At 46.1% G+C, this 19,968-nt stretch overlaps 1 protein-coding gene across 7 annotated transcripts in view; it reads right to left on the bottom strand.

Moving 5' to 3' along the window:
* Nucleotides 1-294: 294 nt before the first annotated feature.
* LOC306796526 (nuclear factor 1 B-type-like) overlaps nucleotides 295-19,968 on the bottom strand; it is a 56,797-nt gene continuing 37,123 nt past the window's right edge. For 2 of the 7 annotated variants that reach the window (XM_079295498.1, XM_079295496.1), the window contains exons 3-12: nucleotides 19,621-19,677; nucleotides 17,954-18,022; nucleotides 15,160-15,280; nucleotides 14,724-14,845; nucleotides 11,287-11,421; nucleotides 10,886-11,070; nucleotides 8,666-8,798; nucleotides 8,256-8,338; nucleotides 4,177-4,265; nucleotides 295-633 (exon numbers count right to left, since the gene is read on the bottom strand). In XM_079295498.1, coding sequence (XP_079151624.1) covers nucleotides 501-633; nucleotides 4,177-4,265; nucleotides 8,256-8,338; nucleotides 8,666-8,798; nucleotides 10,886-11,070; nucleotides 11,287-11,421; nucleotides 14,724-14,845; nucleotides 15,160-15,280; nucleotides 17,954-18,022; nucleotides 19,621-19,677 — 1,127 coding nt within the window. In that variant the 3' untranslated portion in view covers nucleotides 295-500. The remainder of the gene's footprint in view (nucleotides 634-4,176; nucleotides 4,266-8,255; nucleotides 8,339-8,665; nucleotides 8,799-10,885; nucleotides 11,071-11,286; nucleotides 11,422-14,723; nucleotides 14,846-15,159; nucleotides 15,281-17,953; nucleotides 18,023-19,620; nucleotides 19,678-19,968) is intronic. The other 5 variants (XM_079295497.1, XM_079295501.1, XM_079295502.1 and 2 more) reach the window with 5 other exon arrangements.

Here is a 19,968-nt window from a genome sequence, read left to right as displayed (position 1 = left end):
ATGCGAATCAAGATTGTACAACTTCCCTCAACATGGAAAAATAGTAGGAATTGCCGCTAAGAGACTAGAGTGTCATGCAATAAAACATTAAGGCATCTATACATCACAGTATTTGAATGGATTGAAAAGTTCTGCAAACACAACAACTGACTGGTGGGTGGTGGATGTGTGGGCTGGGCAGGTGCGAGGAGACAGCAGACCTGAAGCTTTTGCTTTTTTCCCTCTCTTTCCTCCGAACCGACCCTCTTCTTCACTTCGCGGCCAGTGTCCTTAATGGGAAATGGAACAGGGGGGGAGGGGAGGGGGGGGTCATGGAAGGGACGAGACTGGGAGGGGGACGATTGTGCAGCTCGTGCTGCTTGCTGGTTTCATCCATGGCTGCGGACACCTTTAGTGCTAACTGGGCACCGCCAACACCCCCGTCCACGCATTCACCCGGGGAGGGAGGGAGGGAGGGAGGGAGGGAGGGGGGGGGGGGGGGTCCTCCGGCCTCCGTGTGTTCAGTTCCCTGTCTCAGCGGGGACCAGGGGCTCACCAATGATGTTTATGCTGTAGTTCTGGTGGACATTTGTTGGCAGAATCGGAGTCCCGTTCGACACTTGGAATGGAACTAAGCTCGCCCAGGTACCAGGACTGCGGAGAGAGAGAGAGAGAGAGAGAGAGAGAGAGAGAGAGAGAGAGAGAGAGAGAGAGAGAGAGAGAGAGAGAGAGAGAGAGAGAGAGAAGGAAAAGACACAGAGAGAGGAGAGATTAGTCACATGCCGTTTGTGCAGTTTAGTCAAAATCAGATTCTTTCTGTCAGTTATCCTGAACACTGCTTCGCTAACAAACAGTCATCAAGGTTCAAGGTCTTTCTTTTGTTTCGTTCAGACAGAAGACGGGCGGACAAAAAGAGAAACGGCAGCACTGGCTCATTAATTTAAGCTGAGGTGATTCCACTTGATTCCCAGTGAAGGACATCATGTGAGAGGGCCGTGACGCAGGCCCTCCTCTCTGCATTGATGGCAGTATAGAAAAGCACGAGGGGGAGAGTGCTATTGGTGGTGGTGGTGGAGGAGCAGGAGGGGGGGGGGGGGGGTTGGGGGTCCCCACACAAAGCTGTCCCATCCCTATTCATCTCACGCTAATGGCAAAACAACACAGTGATTGTTCCTGGGGAGCAACGGTGCTAACTGAAAACGCGAGCGGGAACAAACAGCATGTTGTTCCCGTGGGGTGCTGCTCTACGTCGATGTCAGATAATTAGCCCACCACCCCCACCCCCTTCTCCCCCGCAGGCCCCCAGTGTGCGCTCATCTGACACCCTCCCACCTCTCACATCACCCGCTCGAAGTCTGAGAGTACCTGCGTCGCACATTTTCCACCATATTCGCCCCGGTACCTAACTTTTTGTTTATCGACGTGCTGAAGTGCAGCAACGGCAGCGGATAAAGTCCTGGGCGGATCAAGACAGGATGTAGAAGAGAAGGGAAAGAAGGATGACGGTGGGACAAAGACAGTGAGGACAAATTCAGGTGGAGAAAAAAAAGAAACGTTTGGGGAGAAGATGGATGACAAGGAGGAGAGTCGTTTTCAAAAGCAACAAAAACGAAAAGGACAAGGCTTAAGACTGAAGATGCTGCTTCACAGACGTGATTCTTTGTGAAGCAGCATCACAGGACAACACTGTCTGCGTTCATGAAAGCCACTGATCAACCAGTCTGCATTTTATACAAATCACTAGTCGCTGCTCTTTTACTTGGAACAATGGAAGTGCAAATTCAATTCACCTCGTGGCCTAAAAGTCTCTCCTGTGACGATTCAAAGAAAGAAAGAACGAGAAGAGACGATGTATTCACAAATAACAACAAACATCGCTCAAGTTTCAGATTGGGTTTGAGTGCGCAAAGAGTTAAAAAGATCCTCAAGGCTAATCCCCTCTCGGGGTTTTTCCCCCCTGTCCAGCCCGTCCTCATGCTCTCCTCTCTCTCCTGCTTTCGTCCCTCCTCCTCCTCTCTTTCGCCCTGCCAAAAACCATCCGACAGGAAAGGGGGGATTAAGTTGTTCCTACCTTGCTGAACAAAGAGCGCACAGAGTGGCCAAGGCGCTGCAGCTTTCTCTCTTTCACGTTTAGCTTTCTTTCTTTCTATCTTCCTCCCTCACTTCTTCCATCCCTGTCCTTACGAGACTGCTCTCAGGTAATGGCAACCATTAGGGGGACCACACAGCTACAAAAGCGGACTCGCGGGCCTTTGTGCGCGCTAAACCGGCAGATCGGTTTTAATCTTGTTAAAATCGATGGCTGTCAGTCCGTATCTGCATCCCATCACCTAAAGCTGCGCTGGGCAGGAGTTTTATGTGAAGAACTTCTCTACTATCAGGCTCAATCACAAAGTAGGGGGCTGGAATCCTCCCGTCACTATTAATTGAGACTTGCAGATTTGCCTTTTTTTTTTTAGCGTGACTGAACTTCGACTACAAACTCTGTCTCAAAATGCAGCAAGTGAGGCCTCCATCCAAAGAATGCCAGATCTTTCAATGATTGATATTTTGACTTTTTAAGTTACTTGATATGATGCAATCACACACAGGCCGTGTTGAAAGTGCATTTTTTGGTGCCAGGTCACAGGAATTTTGGGTGGTGTTGTTCCAATTTGTCAAGCAGCTCCCTTTCGCTGTAATCTCTGCCCGCCTAGATGGTAAAAATTTGCTTTAAAATGCTACTAATTCCATATATTTTGTCTCCATCCAAGTTGTGGCTTTATGTTCCCGCTCTCCAAGCAGCTCTGGATAAGAAAAATCTGACCTCGATTGCTGTATTTCCTTAGGTAACCTTCAAGATGGCCTCCCCTTGCCTTGTCCAAATCTCACTAATTCTACTCCCTGCAAGCACAGCCCGGGCATCCAGCGTGCTTCGTTTAAGGATTAGCTCCCTAAATTAGATTATCTAATGGCATCTTAATGGATTGCTGACCCATTTCCTGCACAATGGCAACATGCGAGTCTGGCAGCGTTTTAATTTGGGGACTAGTACTGAAGAGGCATAGCGGCGCGCTCTGTTTAAAGGGCAAGCGAGATAAAAGAGAAATCCGACTGATTCCATCTTTATGTTGAATGGTTTTACTTGAATCATCCATCATAGAGGGAAAAAGAGAAATAGAAAGGAATTACCATCCCGTCTTTGTAACTAAATGAACTGAATTCAGTTGGGATCTATTTTATCTGTGCTCATTACTGTACACGTGCATGTAGAAATGAGGAGTGAGCTGCTGTGCGAGTGAAGTAAGAGACCTCGCGCTGCTGCAGGGGACATTTTCTCTGCTACCGCCGCTGGTCTATTAGGAGGCCTATTGAAGGGGGTTCTGCTGTGTGCATGTGTGTTTGTAAAAGAGTTTGTAATTTCAGCAGGCACACACACACACACACACACACTCTCTCTCTCTCACACACAGATGATCTACACCTCCATGGAAAAGGGGGAAAAGGGAGACGTAACAGGAAAAAGCTTCGCTCAGCTTGCTCGCCCTGCCATGGTGGAATGGTTCAGAGATACAGTATGGAGGCAAGGGGAGGGGGGACGGGGGGGGGTGGGGGGGGGGGGGGGGGGGGACTTCCTGTAACTTTAAGTTACCGAGAGTAAAGCACGACTTTAGCAGAAAGCCAAACAAAGCTAAGCTTGTTAAAATCTGCAAAGTAAAACATCCTCGCGTGGCTAAAAAGCTGACCTGAAATGACTTCAGTTATTCTACATGGTGGGGCATGGTCGTTCCAATTACCTTCATAAAAAGTTTGTTATGAAACGAGATTGGTTGGGTGTGAATCCAAGAAATTTGGGCAAATAAAGTTGGACACATTCACACCAATCTCTTCAATATATATTATTCTGGGGGAAACTGGAAAATGATGTCGCAGAATAGAGACAAACTAAAATAGGAAAACAATACAATAAAAAGTTAAAAAGCAACAAATGATAAATGACTGGGTTAATAATACCACTTTAGTCGTAACACAGCCACAGATCATACAAATTAGATTTTTATGTGAATTTATATGTGCATTTCTAAAATTGAGAAAAGCTTTCACAATATGCTGTTATCGATGGAAGTTTGTGTGTGTGTGTGTGTGTGTGTGTGTGTGTGTGTGTGTGTTCGTGTGGTGAAGAGACAGAGAGACGACATGAAAGAATGAAAAGGTTACCTTTGCCAAGTAATCCCCAAAGTGTCGTCAGTGGCACTGGGGCCATAATGCCTGCCGTTTTGAGTCACGCTCCAGTCACACTTCCTCAGCTGTCAATTGAAACCTAGCAGTCAGTTCACTGGGCCAAGACAACTTTCACTTCAGATCACACTACAACTCAACACTGTACACACAAAAGCATGCAGAACAGCCTAGAGCAGGAGCAGCAATTATTCAACAAAAAAAAAAAAAAGAGCCCTAGCTGTTACTGACAATGTAAAAAATAGTGGAATTCAATATTGACTGGGGAAAATAACAGTGAAATCAAAGCTATGGATAAAACAGACAGAAAGAAAAACGCATGCAATCACAGTTAGTGGTGACAGCTAACCCTGGAAGTAAAAAAAAAACAAAAAACTGAGTTCGTTAGTCACAAGTGAGTGGCATCATATTGGTAGTTCATCCGTGAGGGGTTACTTGCATTTGTAAGATGGTTAGCAAATGAAGCCATGCAATCCACTGGATGCATGCACCCTGTCGATAACCATCGCTCCGCTGTAAGTGCACTTTTGGATTGAGGAAGGAGTACGCATGCCCTCAAGCATGCAGACGTTTTTCATTAGCTAAACTGTTTGTATTGATTAGGGGTCAAAATTACACTGAACTTAAACAGCACACACACACACACATCCACGCGCACACTACCCCCCCCCCCCCCACCCCTCTTTAAGACACGCCAACCGTACATACAGATTACAAATTACTGCAACAAAAACAGCCACACACAAACGCCGTCTCCCTTGCATGCATTATGCAAGCGCACGTGTCGGCAATCCAGCTGAGAGCTATCTCTGCCAACACCAACCTAACCTTGCCCTGTGGTCAACACATTCATTTGGTAATGCATCGGGATAAAACTGCACTGTTAGCACTCTGCGCGCAGTGGCAGACGTTTGTTTTTCGCAGAGGCTCTTAAGAGGGATTTAATCAGATATGCGCATACACTGAATATTCAAAGCCATTCGCAGCGGTCAAGAAATGTGTTCTTTCTCCTCCGAGCACCTGGGTGAACACATCCGGAGACGATGATGGTTTCCCACTTAAGCCGTACTTAAATACAGTGTTGTGGTTCGGAAACGTGGCTGGATTTATTGTTTTTTTTTCTCGGAACAAATGCAAAGTAGTGGAAAGGAAAAAGAGAATTTTAGGCCTTTAAAGGATGTTTTAACGTTACAGTTTGATATTAGTTTTATTTGATCAAAAGCTGCTAAAATAACACTCGAGTAGGACACAATGCATCTTGTTCTCTGTATTCAGGGAAGGTTGGGAGACTAAGCCCCCACGCCGCTCTCGCACTCTCCCGCCTGACAAAAGCTTGGAGAGAATGTGCGGGTTGGGCCAGACGCTCGGTGCCACCGCTCCTCGAGGGGCTCGCCATCTGTCCGCTGGCACCGGCACATCAGAGTGGCACGGGCAGCGGGGAAAAAGGGGGGACTGAGCCGGGGAACGTTAGCAAACAGATGCGGGCAGATTGTGGATTAGGATCCTTCCTTAGATAATACCAAATGACATCTGATCACGGATCTCTCCCTGCGGAATGCTAGATGGTGGCATTCCCTCGAGGGGTTAACCAAGGCGAGAGATGAATGGAGGGTTTTCACACATTCGCTGCCTGGGAATCGTGGAGCAGGTGTGGGAGCGTGTGGTGGTGTTGTTTGGGTTTGTTGTTTTTTATTTTTTTTTTATGAAGCCTACTGTGTGTGTGTGTGTGTGTGTGTGTGACTTCTATTTTAGTGGTGCCATAATTTAAAACTGCTCTAAAAAGTGAAGTTATCAGATGACTATTATAAGTTATTTTATAGTAATTAAATAATATAATTATCATTCATAGTTTGGAATTCAAATAGTATACAATGATTCCAGTGTCCCAATTCAATTTAAATGAATTGGCTTTTCCTCTGTTGAAGAAAATAAATAAATAAAAAGAAGCTCTGACAGCAGCACAGCTTGATGCAGTGCAAGTCACGGTCTCTGGAGACCACGTTTAAAAAGCGTAACTCTCTCGCCATACGTGTGTGACTCGCTTCCCTTTTCCGACCAAGCCCAGCGACAAACGGCTGCAACTACACACGTGAAAGTGTCGGTAAGCCTCACAGATCCCACACAATAAACATCCCCACAGCCAGATGAGGATAATGACAGAGTGTTCGGTGAAAGTGTTTTCGTCCTGAGAAACTTGGCCGTTAAAATCAAACCACGGAAAACAAAAACAACCGTGACAAGCAGAAGCATGATGAATCAATTGGAGGACTGTTTAGAGTTCCTTAAGCTGACGAGAACACTTATTCGTCTCGATATAGTTATGGCATTCTTCTTTACTGTCTCTCTACACTTTCCGACCGGGCAAGTCCAAAGATCTGTTACGTTTGTCTTTGCTCGGCCTGAAATACGTTCTGTTTCGTCTTGGTGCAACAGGATCACACACGTATGTTTTAGGATAATTGGCGAATTAGAAATTATCAAGAAACTGTATTTTTTTTTATCAATTATCATACTGTATATATATATATATATATATCAGGCTGATTTAGCCCTCTGGGGGATTTGGACAAAATTCAGCTGCTGGGCTCTGATCAGACTGCTGCTGTCTTGTGTGTGTAGACACTTTGTGCCTCACTGAAAGAAATAGCAAGGCTACACGAAAATGTGGAAGACAAACTGCGCGACATCAGCCAAGTGAATCCTCCCTCTCCTCCTCCTCCTCCTCCTCCTCCTCCTCCTCCTCCCCCCGAGTGGAATAAAATCATCCCATGACTGCGAACAAATATCAACCGATGTCGTTTGCCTACTCTGAATTCAGGAAAAATGGGAGAGCAAGAAAGGCATAGAGCGAAAAAGAAAGAAACGAGTGAGGAAACAGAGGCCAGCTTTGTCATTTTCACGAAACATAAAAAAAAAAAATGAAATTAAAAACGAGCTGAGGAGAAACCCAGCCATCATGATGTAGCCGCGTGCAGATGCATTCAATTAGTTGTGGTTGGAAAAGCCTTGGCCTGAGACCAGCGCTTTCAATAAGACGGGGTGGGGGGAGAGCACTGTCTCCCGTCCGACAACACCGCAACACTCCGAAACCTCGCAGGCACTCGCAAACACAGACACACACACACACACACACACACACACACACACACACAGGGAGACCACATCTGCCCTAGGACTGCTGTTGGGGGCAACCGCGTGACGCCAACGCTAAATATTCAGCTTGTGTGTGGTAAATGATGCTGATTACATGTGGTATGTGTGTGTGTATATGAGTGTTTTCTAAAGTAACGTGTGAAGGAAACAGAGCTGAGCACATTACACTCTCGAAGACACCCACGTGTCCCATCCGTCGTCTGAGTGGTGGCCACACGATGACAACAGGATTTCCTGACTGACTTGAAAGAAACCGAAGGAATTCAATGCCTTTCTTTATGCTAGACTGTAGGTTTTAAACCCTCACACACACTCAAAATGATATTTTATCTAATAATCAACACTACAGATTCAAGAGAAAATGTAATAGAGCTGTTTAATTTAGATACATCTGCATGGATCACTGACAAGAGCTGAATTCTACACTGCTTATGTGTATTTCTTAAAAGAAATTGGATATATCTACTCAAATTCAGCTTGTGGATTCACTGGGAATATTAAATTGTAGGTCATTTAGGATATTTCAAACACTCCATCAGAAGTGTTAATACTAACACAGCTAACATAGCTGTAAAAAAAACAGAACCGCATCGAAATTGAAAGCAAAATATGTATTTGATTATCACTAAAACCTGCCAATTTTTAGCTGTGTGAAGGCTCAATCCTGTTGAGGTCTGAAAACCGTGTTGATGTTTTATGCCAGTAGTTGAATGCTGTGCTTGACCTCAGCCTATGAGTGCTCTGATCTGATCTAGAAGCGCCTGGAGGATCAAATTCAGAGTGCGACAGGTTTTTTGCAGAGGGCAGGGATTTCACATCTGATGTTCGGGGAGATGGGGGACAGAAAATGAAGGGATAAGAGGAGCAGGTGAGGTGAGTTCTGGAGGGGGGGGGGGAGATCTCACCTGTTGCTGGTGGAGGAAGGCTGGATCTCTTGGGCTCAGGCCTACAAAACGGTTAGCCGTCGGGGTGCCAGGGGCTGAGTAGCCTGGGTAACATGCCATCACAAAAATACAAATACATGCTTGCATTACAATTTGCATTTCAGGAATTCACGCGGCGCTGCTGCTTTCATCCACATCGGGCGTACCATCAGTCGTTTGTCAACGTTACAAACAACCAACAGTGAAGTGCACGTGGAGTCCCACAACGTTCAGCTTTGGGCACGCTGCCATTCTTCAGCCATTTGGAGATGTTTTCGACAAGCATGCGATGGTTTTTCATAAATACTATTTGGTTACTGACGTAGGTGTTTGCTCGAGGCGTGCAGTAGGTAATGGGTGTGGGTTATCAGTACAGGATGCTACGGACTCACCTTCTGTGGATGTGGTGATGGGCTTGGTGTCTGGCATGGAGAGCGAGACGGGCCGCACAGCGCCGTGGTGCGGGGAGGGAGCCAGAACTGGGGTGAAGTGGCCTGGGACCTTTCCGACCTGACTGCTGTTAGGCTGCAAGTCAGACAACAAGACACTGTTCAACACGAGCGCTTGATTTCATAGAATGATTCATTCATGCAAAACATGTGGCTTGCTCCATTTCTGTGGTTCAGCAGCTTTTGTCGTGAAAACTTAAACATTAATATCTGCTTATGTTTTAAAAAATTAAAAAACATACTAAAACAGGTATGGTGAATTAAGCTAAAGGTGCTCTAAAAGAAAGAAGTGCCGATGGGAGGACAGGCACACTGTGCCCAGTCACTTGTGTTTACAAGCTCTTGTTTGCGTGTAAATGTGCAGTCGGGCCGATCTCTATAAAACAATACAAGCATGTAACAAACAACACTTTTCCAAAACGGTTAGCACCAAAGAAACGGAATGTCCTAGCCTTGTTTCTGGGGCAGTTAGTTCCTCTTAACTGCTCGGTTTTGTCCTCACAAAATCAACAACAAAAGGTGACTCGAGCGCTCACTCTTGCACTTAATGCTCCATCTGGGGAAAAGATTTCAAGTACTTTCAGTCGCTGTATTGTCACAGTTATTACTAAAACTCTGGTCGGGGGGCAAGAGCAACAATAGATCCTCAGTCACTGACGATGGATTTCCTACATGAGTTTAAACAATGATTTTAATGGCTGCTCATAAATGAAATTTAGGAGGACTCGGGGCATGAAAAGGCCGAGAGAGCTGTGGAGGGACCTGTTACAATGCCGTGAATGTGCGAGTACAGAGAGCGAGGCAGCGACACTCGATATATATCGAGAGAAAGAAATAAAGGACGCTAGTGTGGAGCTACTCTTTGCAGACGGCTGGAGACTGTCTGGGCCGTTCATTTCAGGACCGCCCCAAGTTCAAAACTCAAACAGGCCTTTTTGGAAAAGAATTGTGTCCACAGGGTTCCCTTCCATGTGAATAGAATGTTTAATTAGAGTGTAATATAATCTGCGTTAAAGCAAGCATAAAAACATCCTGGCACTCGGCCATGGGATTATAAGCGCTGTGTTATTTGCTGAGCCCCCCCCCCCCCCCCCCCCCCCAACTGGTCTTCCAGCGTACCTCACTAGCCCGCCACCAACCCCCTCTTCTCCTTTCTCCAGCACCCCAGCAGAGGGCCAGTTAATTGTGCACAAGAGTCGAGGCCCCGGCAACGGCAAATATTTACAACCTTTATCATTCCCCGCGGTTTTTCTCCCGAGTAACAATCTCTCCCCCCATACCCCTCTGGCCCGCTCCCTGCTCTGGAGATGGAGCCGTCTACGAGGCCTTTGTTTACAGTGAGAACAGCGGGGATATAAAACTCACATAAATATCACACGGCTCTCTCATCTATAGAGACGCCTGCTCTCTCTCTCTCTCCAACACACTGGCTGCAGTGTATGCCCAGAATATATAAGAGCCCTCAGCTATTTGATTTACTACGATGTCCTGATACAGTTTTGTACGTCACGTGTGACTGCGATTGCAACAGTTTGGTTGACTTTTTTTTTACGTCGAGCTGTTTTGTTGTTAGCACGACTATAACTATAAGGCAGAGAGCGTACTATGACCTTTGCCATGAGCGTTATATCAAACAGAAAACATTTGCTTCTCTGTCACATAAAGTGGTCCGCAAAGTTCAGTCTGGGGTTGAACAATGATTTCACTGTGATTTAATTCACCGTGAAATAATCTAGTTCGTTAACTCTTTGCTTCTGTGATTGTAGGTTTCTGACCAATATTATAAATATACACTGTGGTCAGGTTTCAGAGTTGAAAATGTCTCATTTGGGGTTTGTAAAATGATTCTTCTTTTCAGACTTTCTGGAAAAAAAGTGCTGAGAAAAAGCAGTTCCTTCTAATGGCATAATGAATGACGAGGAGCAGGTTTCAGATACAAGAAAAAACAGCAACATGCAAAACAGGATGATGTTTCTCGACTTACAAATAGTCCAAAGAGGCAGTAATGAAATAATGACAAATGCATGCTGTAATTTATCTCAGGTCAGATGGGAATAGAGCCGAACAAGATAACAAAAGACTACTTCAGGCCACGAAACTCCAGCCTCCCGACGTCTGGCCGGCAAACTCGGCTTCTTCAAAGACGAAAAAGAAATCACTGACCTGGCTGCTCTGCGGGCTGGACGGGTCGTATGACGGCACGTAGCTCTTGAGGGTATCGGCTGGGTTGAGGTGGGGCGGGTAGCGGATGGTGGTGTGCGAGAAGTAGGGCGACGGCGCCGGGGGCAAGATAGCCGAGGCCGAGAACTGCAGGGGCGAGTGCGGAGGGGGGCTCCTCGTCGATATAACTGCAAGAGAGACGGACAGGAGGAGTTGAGAGGGTGATGAAGATTGAGTGTTTGTGAGGGTGAAGATAAAGCGATCATCATTGATCTGAGAGGGTAAATGAAGTATCGACATCGATTGTTTTTTTTCCCGACCGTGTTTATGAGGGAATAGTCCATTACAACTCCAGATTTAGCGAGAGAGAGAGAGCTGGTGGTTAAAGTCGGGCAGGAACTCACCACTGTGTCCTACACCGGTTAGTCCTGGGTGATGAGGCTGAGAGAAAGTGCTGAGTCGTGGTGAGGAGTCCTGCGGGGAGGTGGGGCTGAACAGCGGCTTCTCTGGCTTCTTCATGGTAGGAGAGGACATGTCTGCTAGTGGGAAAAACACACACACACACACACACACAAGCACACACAAACAAATGACTGCGTGCTCAAGATCAGGACGTTTCTGCATGCCTTATTGATTATCTAGGGCCTAGATCAAACGGATCAAAGACTTTTAAGAGCCTAGATTCTAGGCTCTTAAAAGTCTTTGATCCGTTCACACGACCAGATGGCAGCAATATTTCCAGCTTCTGTGTCGTGTTTAACATTTCTTTACAGGACAAATGAAATAAAATGGCATCACCGGTGCACAGAAATAAACACTGCAACTTTTTTTTTTTTTTTTTTTGGCATAAATAAGCTGAAAATGAATCAAAACCGTTTCTCTCCAGCTTCCACTAATGCTTCCATTTCTCCACGAATGAAAGGAATTAAGTGGCAAAAATGAATGACGGTTTAAATGAAGCATAATTTGATCTGTGTGGGATTAGTATTTCCAAGTGGTGTTTAGCGACTGCAGTAGACAAAATGGAACATGTATTTTGCAAATTAGAGACACTGCAAAGGGTCAAAATCACTCATCATCTCTGGAATCATGACAAATCACTGGACATCCCTCAGAAATACGAGTCCTGTGACAATTCAGGCTTTTGTCAAGTCTGAGCAGACAATTAAATCCAGTGATCGGATGCACAGTTGCAAAAGCAGCCGGTCGCTCAAATGGGATTGAGGAATTTCGAGACCCTCACGTAATCTTAAATCGAACATTACACTGTAACATCTGCTCGCCTCGGCCTTTACACGGCGTCTGACAAGCTGTACTGTAATTCCCCATGAGTAATCCTGAAGGCTCTGCAGAAGACATGAAATGTGTTTAAAAACCGAGTGTCGGTTTATAAACTAAAAGTATGCGCACACACTCTTAAAGTTGCACAATATCGCTGCACCATATGAGCAATGTTCTGCTGTCACGGCGGTGCGTATTTTTTCAATTTTTCCGTGTTAAGACAAGGTGTCTGAAGGGAACGTGATAACAAATAGATGCGAGAGGCAACGGACGATGTCTGCTCCTGCTTCTTCTGTGAACATTCGTCAAGTGCTTTTCTGGTCTGTCACAGATTCCCCCCCAAAAAATAAGCTCTATAAACCCTGTTGTTGGGTCATTCCCATAGTATTAACCGCCCCTTTTCCCCTCCGAGGACATGGAAGGATCCACCCGAGTGACGGGTGAGAATTAGTCTTCTCCAGAGAAAGAGAGCGACAATGGTGGCTGGAATTCAGGGGGATTTCCCAGTCTGACGTTGCAAGAGGATACAGGCTTAAGCGCTTTCATTTTTGTGTCAGAGGGAGAAATGCCGAAGAGAAGATTGATCACTGCGAAATGTACCATGTATAAATCGGAAATATTTTCTGTGGTGAAGGTATTCAGCTTTTCCTCTCTTGTGCGAATTAAATCCTTCAGGGAATCCACTGGATCGCCCGGGGAAATTAAACTAAACAATTAATTCCCAGAAATTACACTTTAAATTGTTTAAATAAAAAGTCCAAAGCTATTTTTTTTTTCTTTTTGCATTTAGCCCAGTTGTGAATGTGTACATTCACATAAAAAAAAAATCCAACGTCTTAATTCATGCAGTACTTTCCCCTAATAAAAGAAAAGAGAGAAACAAGTTCTACTTCTACATGGAGAGGTTTTGTCGAATGACAACCATGTGCGAGAAATGGCCGCTTGGCACTCGAGAGGCCTCATATGGGTTTAATATCACCCCACTTCTCATTTATTCTCTCCTGACAGAATAATGTCTTTTGAGAGTTTCCTACCCACGGCTTTCCCTTTCTCCTCGCCCCAAAGCGTCTACGTTTACGCAGAGCAATACTCTCAGGCCTTGTGCAAAGGGACAGGCTACATTTTCCCGTAGCCACATTGGGCTGTGGTTGAATCCCACCAGTGCTGTGTCTCTCCTGTGCCCAGCTGGTGTTTTCCTCTCTCCGCCTATTATGTTGAAATAAAAAACGAGGACTTGGTAGAGAAACAAAAAACGAGGAGTTTTACAAAGTTAAAACTAAAACCACAGTAAGAGAAAAAAAAAGAGGTGGGACATTTTATTTCCAATCACTTAGTCCAACAAAATGTTTCCGACCACCCAATAAAATCCAGAGGTAGTGCGGGCAGCAGAGTGTAGAGAGAAGTCAGCAGAGAGGGAGAATGATCCGGAAACACGGGACAGTGAGGCCTTAATTAAAAGGGTGACGGGGCTCTGCTCTGCACCAGGAGACAACGTAATGAGACATGCAAGCTGTCCCGCGAGGATCTCGCTTTCTCTCGCACGCAGAAACCAGCACGAAGGACAGCTTGTTTCTCGCTACACGCGGCTCTCCCTTTTCCCTTTTATCTTCTTCTTTTTCCAGATCCAGTAAGCCCTATGGATGAGCTCATTAGGTGAGCTTTATTTCTTAATTCCCTGAGAACTAGTCCTGTGCCTTAAAGTTGGCACATGATCATCAAAACTCTACTGACGAGGGAGATTCCTCTCAAGTTCAGCCAAGATCTACAGCCTGATTTCCTGATGACAAGTCATCTGACACGTTTGCCCTGCAGGTCTAATAGCTCGACATGACGTTTGTAAGAAGGCATTCCTCTATCAACGCCGCCCACAAAGTGTTTCAGCTCTCCGCATATGAAGAAAAACGATACACCCAACAATTTGAACACTCACAACTTTGCACTTGTATGAATGTAAAACCTCAATGTGTCCGTGAAGTGCCGTTACGCAAGTTGTGAACTTCAGCTGGAACAGTTTGTTCTCAGATTCTCTGCATCCTGGGATCCAATGTTTGTCTCGTGTAAGCGACAGGTGCGAGCCAGCAGATTTTCATTCAGACAAGCGGTTGAAATGGGTTCAAACACTTAGTTGACTGCCGATGCCTGGGGCTATCTCTGTCATGGTATATATTTTAAGAGGGTGCAACCGGTTCATGTGCAGAGAAACCAGATGCAGTTCGTCCGCAACGAAACGGCTGGCGGCATTGATGTACAGTAGCTTATGAGAAGGCTGAGCGTTTAAAGGGAGTTCAGCTGTTCAAAAGTGTCGTGAGGTGTTTGCTTTGATCAAATCTATTTGCATGCGATGAGGGCGAAAGGGGTAATGCTCTCCTACCCCTCATTAAAGCCTGTCAACATGCTGTGCAAGAGACTGTAGTCGCACAACGGCTGCTCCCCTGTGTAACCCGTATGTGTAACTGTGTGAATGCGTTGGAGGGTGTTACTGACAAAGTACATCCAAGCCTGGTGAAAAAAAAACTCCCATAAGTTGAGAAAGGTGGTCGAATAAAAACAGGAAAATCACCTCCTTCTCTATCATGCCAGTTGGCCCGACTGCTGGCTGGCGAGCTGGGTGACGAGTAGAAGTCAGGTCCTGTCGGGCTGGTGTCCATGTTCTCCTCCATGTTGACGGTTTTGGGCCTTTTGCTGTGGGACACGGTCAATTTCATCGTTTAGCAGAGCCAGCCAATTTGTTGGCATTGTGACTTTCAAGATCACAAAATCAAAGGAGAGTTTGACATTCTGAGAAATACACATGTTCACGGTGCTGCCAAGAGTTAGACAAGAGGATTGATACCACTCACATATGTGTGTGCTAAAGATGAAGCTAGTGCCAGGAGATGGTTAGCTTAGCTTAGCATTAATACTAGGAGCCATGTCTCTTCACTGCTATAATAGAAAGTCTTTCCCTCCCCCAACTTTGCCCAAAAAGGGGCTTCGTTGCTGTAACTTCCACTGACCTGCCGGGAGGGGAGGACAGGGAGCGGTGCAGCCCCACGCTGGAGTTCAGGTCATGATAGTAGGGCTGGCTGGGCATGTCGGCCATGGAGAAGTTTACTGCAGCACCGTGGGTGATGGGCACTGCAGAGGACACAGAGAAAACAAAGAGAGACAGTTACTCTGTAATCACTTGCAAAGAGGGAGTCCAGTGTCAGCAGTGTGCTGCGTCTTTCCCTCTACTCGCATCTAGAGGCGCACAATTAATTGCACGACAGCTTGACTGACTGTTGTCGACGCTTGCCGTTTGGAGGCCCTGTGTATCAAATTAAGCGCTCCCCGTTCACAGGTTAACTGTCTGACCATCACAGGCATTTCTGCTGAGCACTCTGGTTAACAAGCCAATGCTTCCCAACGCGCTTGTTGCTGCAGGTACGGACATTTTGACGAGAATGTTTACAGCAGCTGAGTTTTATATGTGGCACTAAGAAGACACACTGAATATACACTAAATATGTAGATATACAGCAGTAATACAACAGGTGTTGTACAGCTAATAGCACCAAAAGAAGGCCTTTTTGTTGCCAAAACCGAATTCGCAATCGTCAACATTTTTTCTCCTCTTCTCTACGGTCCAGTGCAACACTCAGCAGTTTCCTCACATAGTGATTTACAGTGGGGAAAGGTGTTGTTTTTCTCACTGCGGTCAAGGTGAGGGATATTGTTTCACGGGAGGCCGCGCCAGTGTTTACAGAACAAAAGGAGTTCACCACCCATCGTCACTCTCTCTCTCTCTCTCCCCCCTCTGTCTCCCACACGCCTCTCGCTCTACAGCGTGTGGCCCGCGAGGCCGCCTGCGGCTCGAGCGGTTGGTTGGTTGGTTTGGAGTCGATGAGAGGATGGAGTGTGTGGCGCCGTCTGTTGTGGTCTGAGGTTCACCACTGGCACGATCCCTCCGCCAGCCTCCGCCCTGGCAGCCCACTGCAGCCCTGGCAAAGGCCCCTACCCGCTGCTACCCATACCGAGCTGCCTGTGGAGGAATGCATCCGGCCCGGGGACGCCGAATACAAGACCATTGTTTTGGGTTTCTTCTTCTTTTCATTCATGGATGAGGATACCCCCAACCACTTCTGTCTGTGCTGGTTTCTCTTTACTGTCTCTCTTCTTGGCACTTGGCTGCCCTGCCTGTCATCTCATTTCAGACGATCAAAAAAAACAACTGTAAATGAAACAATGATGCTGCGTTTGCCCCGCAGTGCTTCTTTTAGCGGAGTACCTTGTCTTTCTGTATGAGGGGAAAATGTAATGTTTCATCTGCATTTTCGGTTGACAAAATGTCTTTACACTTGCAGCGGAGGCCCCTGTTGTATTAATGAGTGTCCCCGTCGAAATGCTGGATTCCAAGTCAGCCTTGAACTCCGCAGCCCCCTTTGATGGACTTCAAAGAATGTCTCGGCGGCCCGGAGAGTCGGGAGAGAGACGCGATGACGGACGAGCGGCTGCTTCGATATCTTCCCAGGGAGTGACCGGCTGAGTGAGTGACAATTCCTGTGTGTCCGTCGACCTTTTTAAAATTCCAGCTCGACTTCAGTTGGCTTTAGTGAAACCGGGCTCGGTCACACGACAGCAAAGCAGCCATCTGGTCAAATTAAACGCTAAACAAAAACACAGCCTTTCAAAGGACAGTCAGTCTCAGAGCATCGAAATGAGTAGGTTCTGCCTTTCACAGCTTGATGTGTGAGACAGCAGAGACAACCTGGTCCATGTTTCCAACATCAGAAACACTTTGACACGCCAGGTGAACGGAAACAAAGGTCCGTTTTAAACACTATTTTGTTGCTCTCAATACGTTAACATGGGAATGACCAGAACAAGATTTGGAGAATTTCACATGTGAAACCCTGTGTGCAGGGAATAAAAGTATTATTCTTCAAAGACAGGTTTTTTCATCTAATATTCGTACAGCCGTATTCAGAATACTCGTTTTATTAATCACAATCACAATCGTGATCATCAAAATAGTTGCCAAATGACTCTCTGTAGACGAACCTGACTTATTTCAAACCCACTCGAAACCTACTTTAGACCGCAGCACTGAACAGGAATGACACACCACTCTGAGTCTTACATGAGATGGGAATAGACTGGTACATACACAGACAGCATGACACCGGTATGTTGCTCTTAAACACAGGTTACTGGGGGTGACTGGAGTCTTTGTGCACCGCAGGCATGTTCCAGAGCTAAAGTACAGGAAAAGGACGCCTTGGGGCGCCTTCAGTTATCAGAGGACTGCCGGAGGGACAACCGTTTAACGGCTTTGCGGAGGGCAGACATGTCTATACAGATGCAGACGGACCGTACAAACTGGATTTGCCACACTACAGTTGTATTGTGGATTCCAGTAAATACACAGAGGTTGGGAATTGTAGAAAAAGCTGCGAGTTACAGATTCTGTTTACATGTAAACACGCAAATATGCGTCCGAGCAACACTAAGGCAGATCTAAGGGTGTTTGCAGCTACCCGGGTTAGACCTCTTCTTAAGGCCGTGTGGGCGTGTACAGACTGTGATTGATTGACTTCTCCCCGACTCTCATTTTAACTCGGTTACACCTGTTGGGACAGGGAAACGTACACCTTCAACATTCCTGTAAGTACATGGACTTTGTCCTGATGTGATTCCCACTTATCATCAATGTGAGCAGAGGTCTAATCAGTGATGAGTGAAGGAATACCTGAAAACACCTGTGTGGGTGTGCAGGTTAGTTAACGTGTGCAACGTGACAATGCGACGCCGGCGACTGTATGTACTTACTTCTGGACACTCGCACCAGCTCTGTAACACTGAAGACTCCTGATTTGATGAAGCTGTCTTCCAAGTAGACTGCAGACAGAGGGACACACAGAACATCATTATCACAGTCATGCTTTGTTGTTCACGAAACACTTTCAGACCAATTGAAAAATACACATAATGACGTTCTTTGAATGTGAAATCAACAGCAGCATTGAGGTCAATAGGTCTTCCAACTCTTCTCAATCATTCTGCTTCATTTTGTATGAAGATTGAAAATGATCGGCCGTTTCACACATGAACACGTGGACTACTTCAAAGACGAGATAAATACGCAGGTACAGACCACCACACAGGGATTTCAACCCATTTTAAAAAACGGTAAAAAGGAGAATTCATCAGTTTGATGCCACACCAAAGTATTTTTCCTGCTTGTCTTTCTGTAGTCTTAGGGTCTTAGTTTCCATGAGATCTGAGCTGCAGATTGTTGACGTGAAAATGAGAGCGTTGTGAAAAAGTTACTGTGCTGTACTTTTTCAGTTGAAGTGTTCAAACAAAGTCTGTGTGTACGGTGCGGTTAAGAGTGACAGGACAGGTGTGTGGGGAGGAGGGAGTGACATTCTTGCTGCTGAGAGCACAACGAATGAGCCCACGCTGAGCCGCAGGCGCGGCCCATTCGACCAGATACACCAGCGAAACTTCACAACTCTCAATAGTGACGCCGTTACAATAAGACAACGTATCACACCAAGAAACAGCCACCTTAAAAAGTCATTAACTGCAGTATTTATATTTGCATTCATGATTATTATTTTCCGAAAAGTCTTTTTTTGACCAAGTAATTCGACTGTATATTGTTTGCAGTGTTCTGTATGACCTGCCCAGGACTCAGCAACACTAACCAGAGGCTATAGGTCAAACACGTAAACGAGCCAGACAAGTAATTGACACCCAAATGACCCAAGCTCGGCTTTGATGCGATACCAAGGGCACTCTGTCCCGTGCCAGAAAGATAGGCGGGCGGACTCGGTTGGCACCTACAAAGCCTCGTGCCTCCAGTGAGCCAACGGCTTTCGCAGGGGACCATGCCACTGCCCGGGGGCCTCCGAGGCTTGAGTCATTGGCTCGCTAGCATGTTTTCCTTGGCACGTGAAACGGCGGAACCAGCTCTTGAGGTAGACAACTAATTATACTTCTCAAACTATTTTCATTCCAATGTTGTGACGACACAGCGCAGGTCAGTCCAAGGGGAACGGCGGCGCTGATGGAGAATATTCCCTACAGCTGGCTCACCGTGACACACTCCGCTGCCAGCCGAAAGGTGCAATCTGCTGCAATGTTTTCACTCCAGTCTCTTTTTTTGTTTGTTTTGTTTCACGCCGTTTTGGATGTTGCCACTCGGATGATGACGATTCAAATGTAATGATCCAATTAAATTGTCTTTTTGTGGTTGTTTCAAAGGTATTACATGGTGTGAACCTAAGGCAGTACAGTTTAGTTTTGGGGTTGTTTTTCGACAGTGAGGGATTTGCTATTTTGACTGCAAGTCACTGAGTTCACGGCAGATCAACACTATTCAAACGAGGTGAGCGAGGGTGTACATAGGCCGCTGTACAGAGGGCAAGCTGCAGAGGAACAATAGAGCGATGACAGGAGGGAGGAGGGAGGATGACTGGTACTGTACATACCTGGAAGAGGGTTCTTGCCTGGCTCATTGTTACTGGGACTTCCTGACTGCCGCGAGTCTGCAAACACACAGAGAGACGGGAGGGGGGGGGGGCTTAGTAAAGCAGGAGGAGATCTTACTGAAACACTGGTTTCTTGTCAGCATTGATTGTTTCCAGCAAATGTCACCTGGTGGCTGGGTGAGGAGACTGTATCCTGTAACTTGTTATTTAAAAAATAAGTGAATCGGAACTTTAATCTGATTTACAGTTTGTCTCTCAACAGCCACAAACTCACTGAGGTCAATTCAAATTAAGGAACAACTTCTGTCAAGACACTCAAAAAGACAAAGTGCATTTCAGGGGACTCAG

This window comes from Melanostigma gelatinosum (assembly GCF_949748355.1).
Source record: "Melanostigma gelatinosum genome assembly, chromosome: 23".
NCBI lineage: Eukaryota > Metazoa > Chordata > Actinopteri > Perciformes > Zoarcidae > Melanostigma > Melanostigma gelatinosum.
Note: the sequence above shows the minus strand (reverse complement) of the source record. Positions and strands in the feature narration are given on the sequence as shown.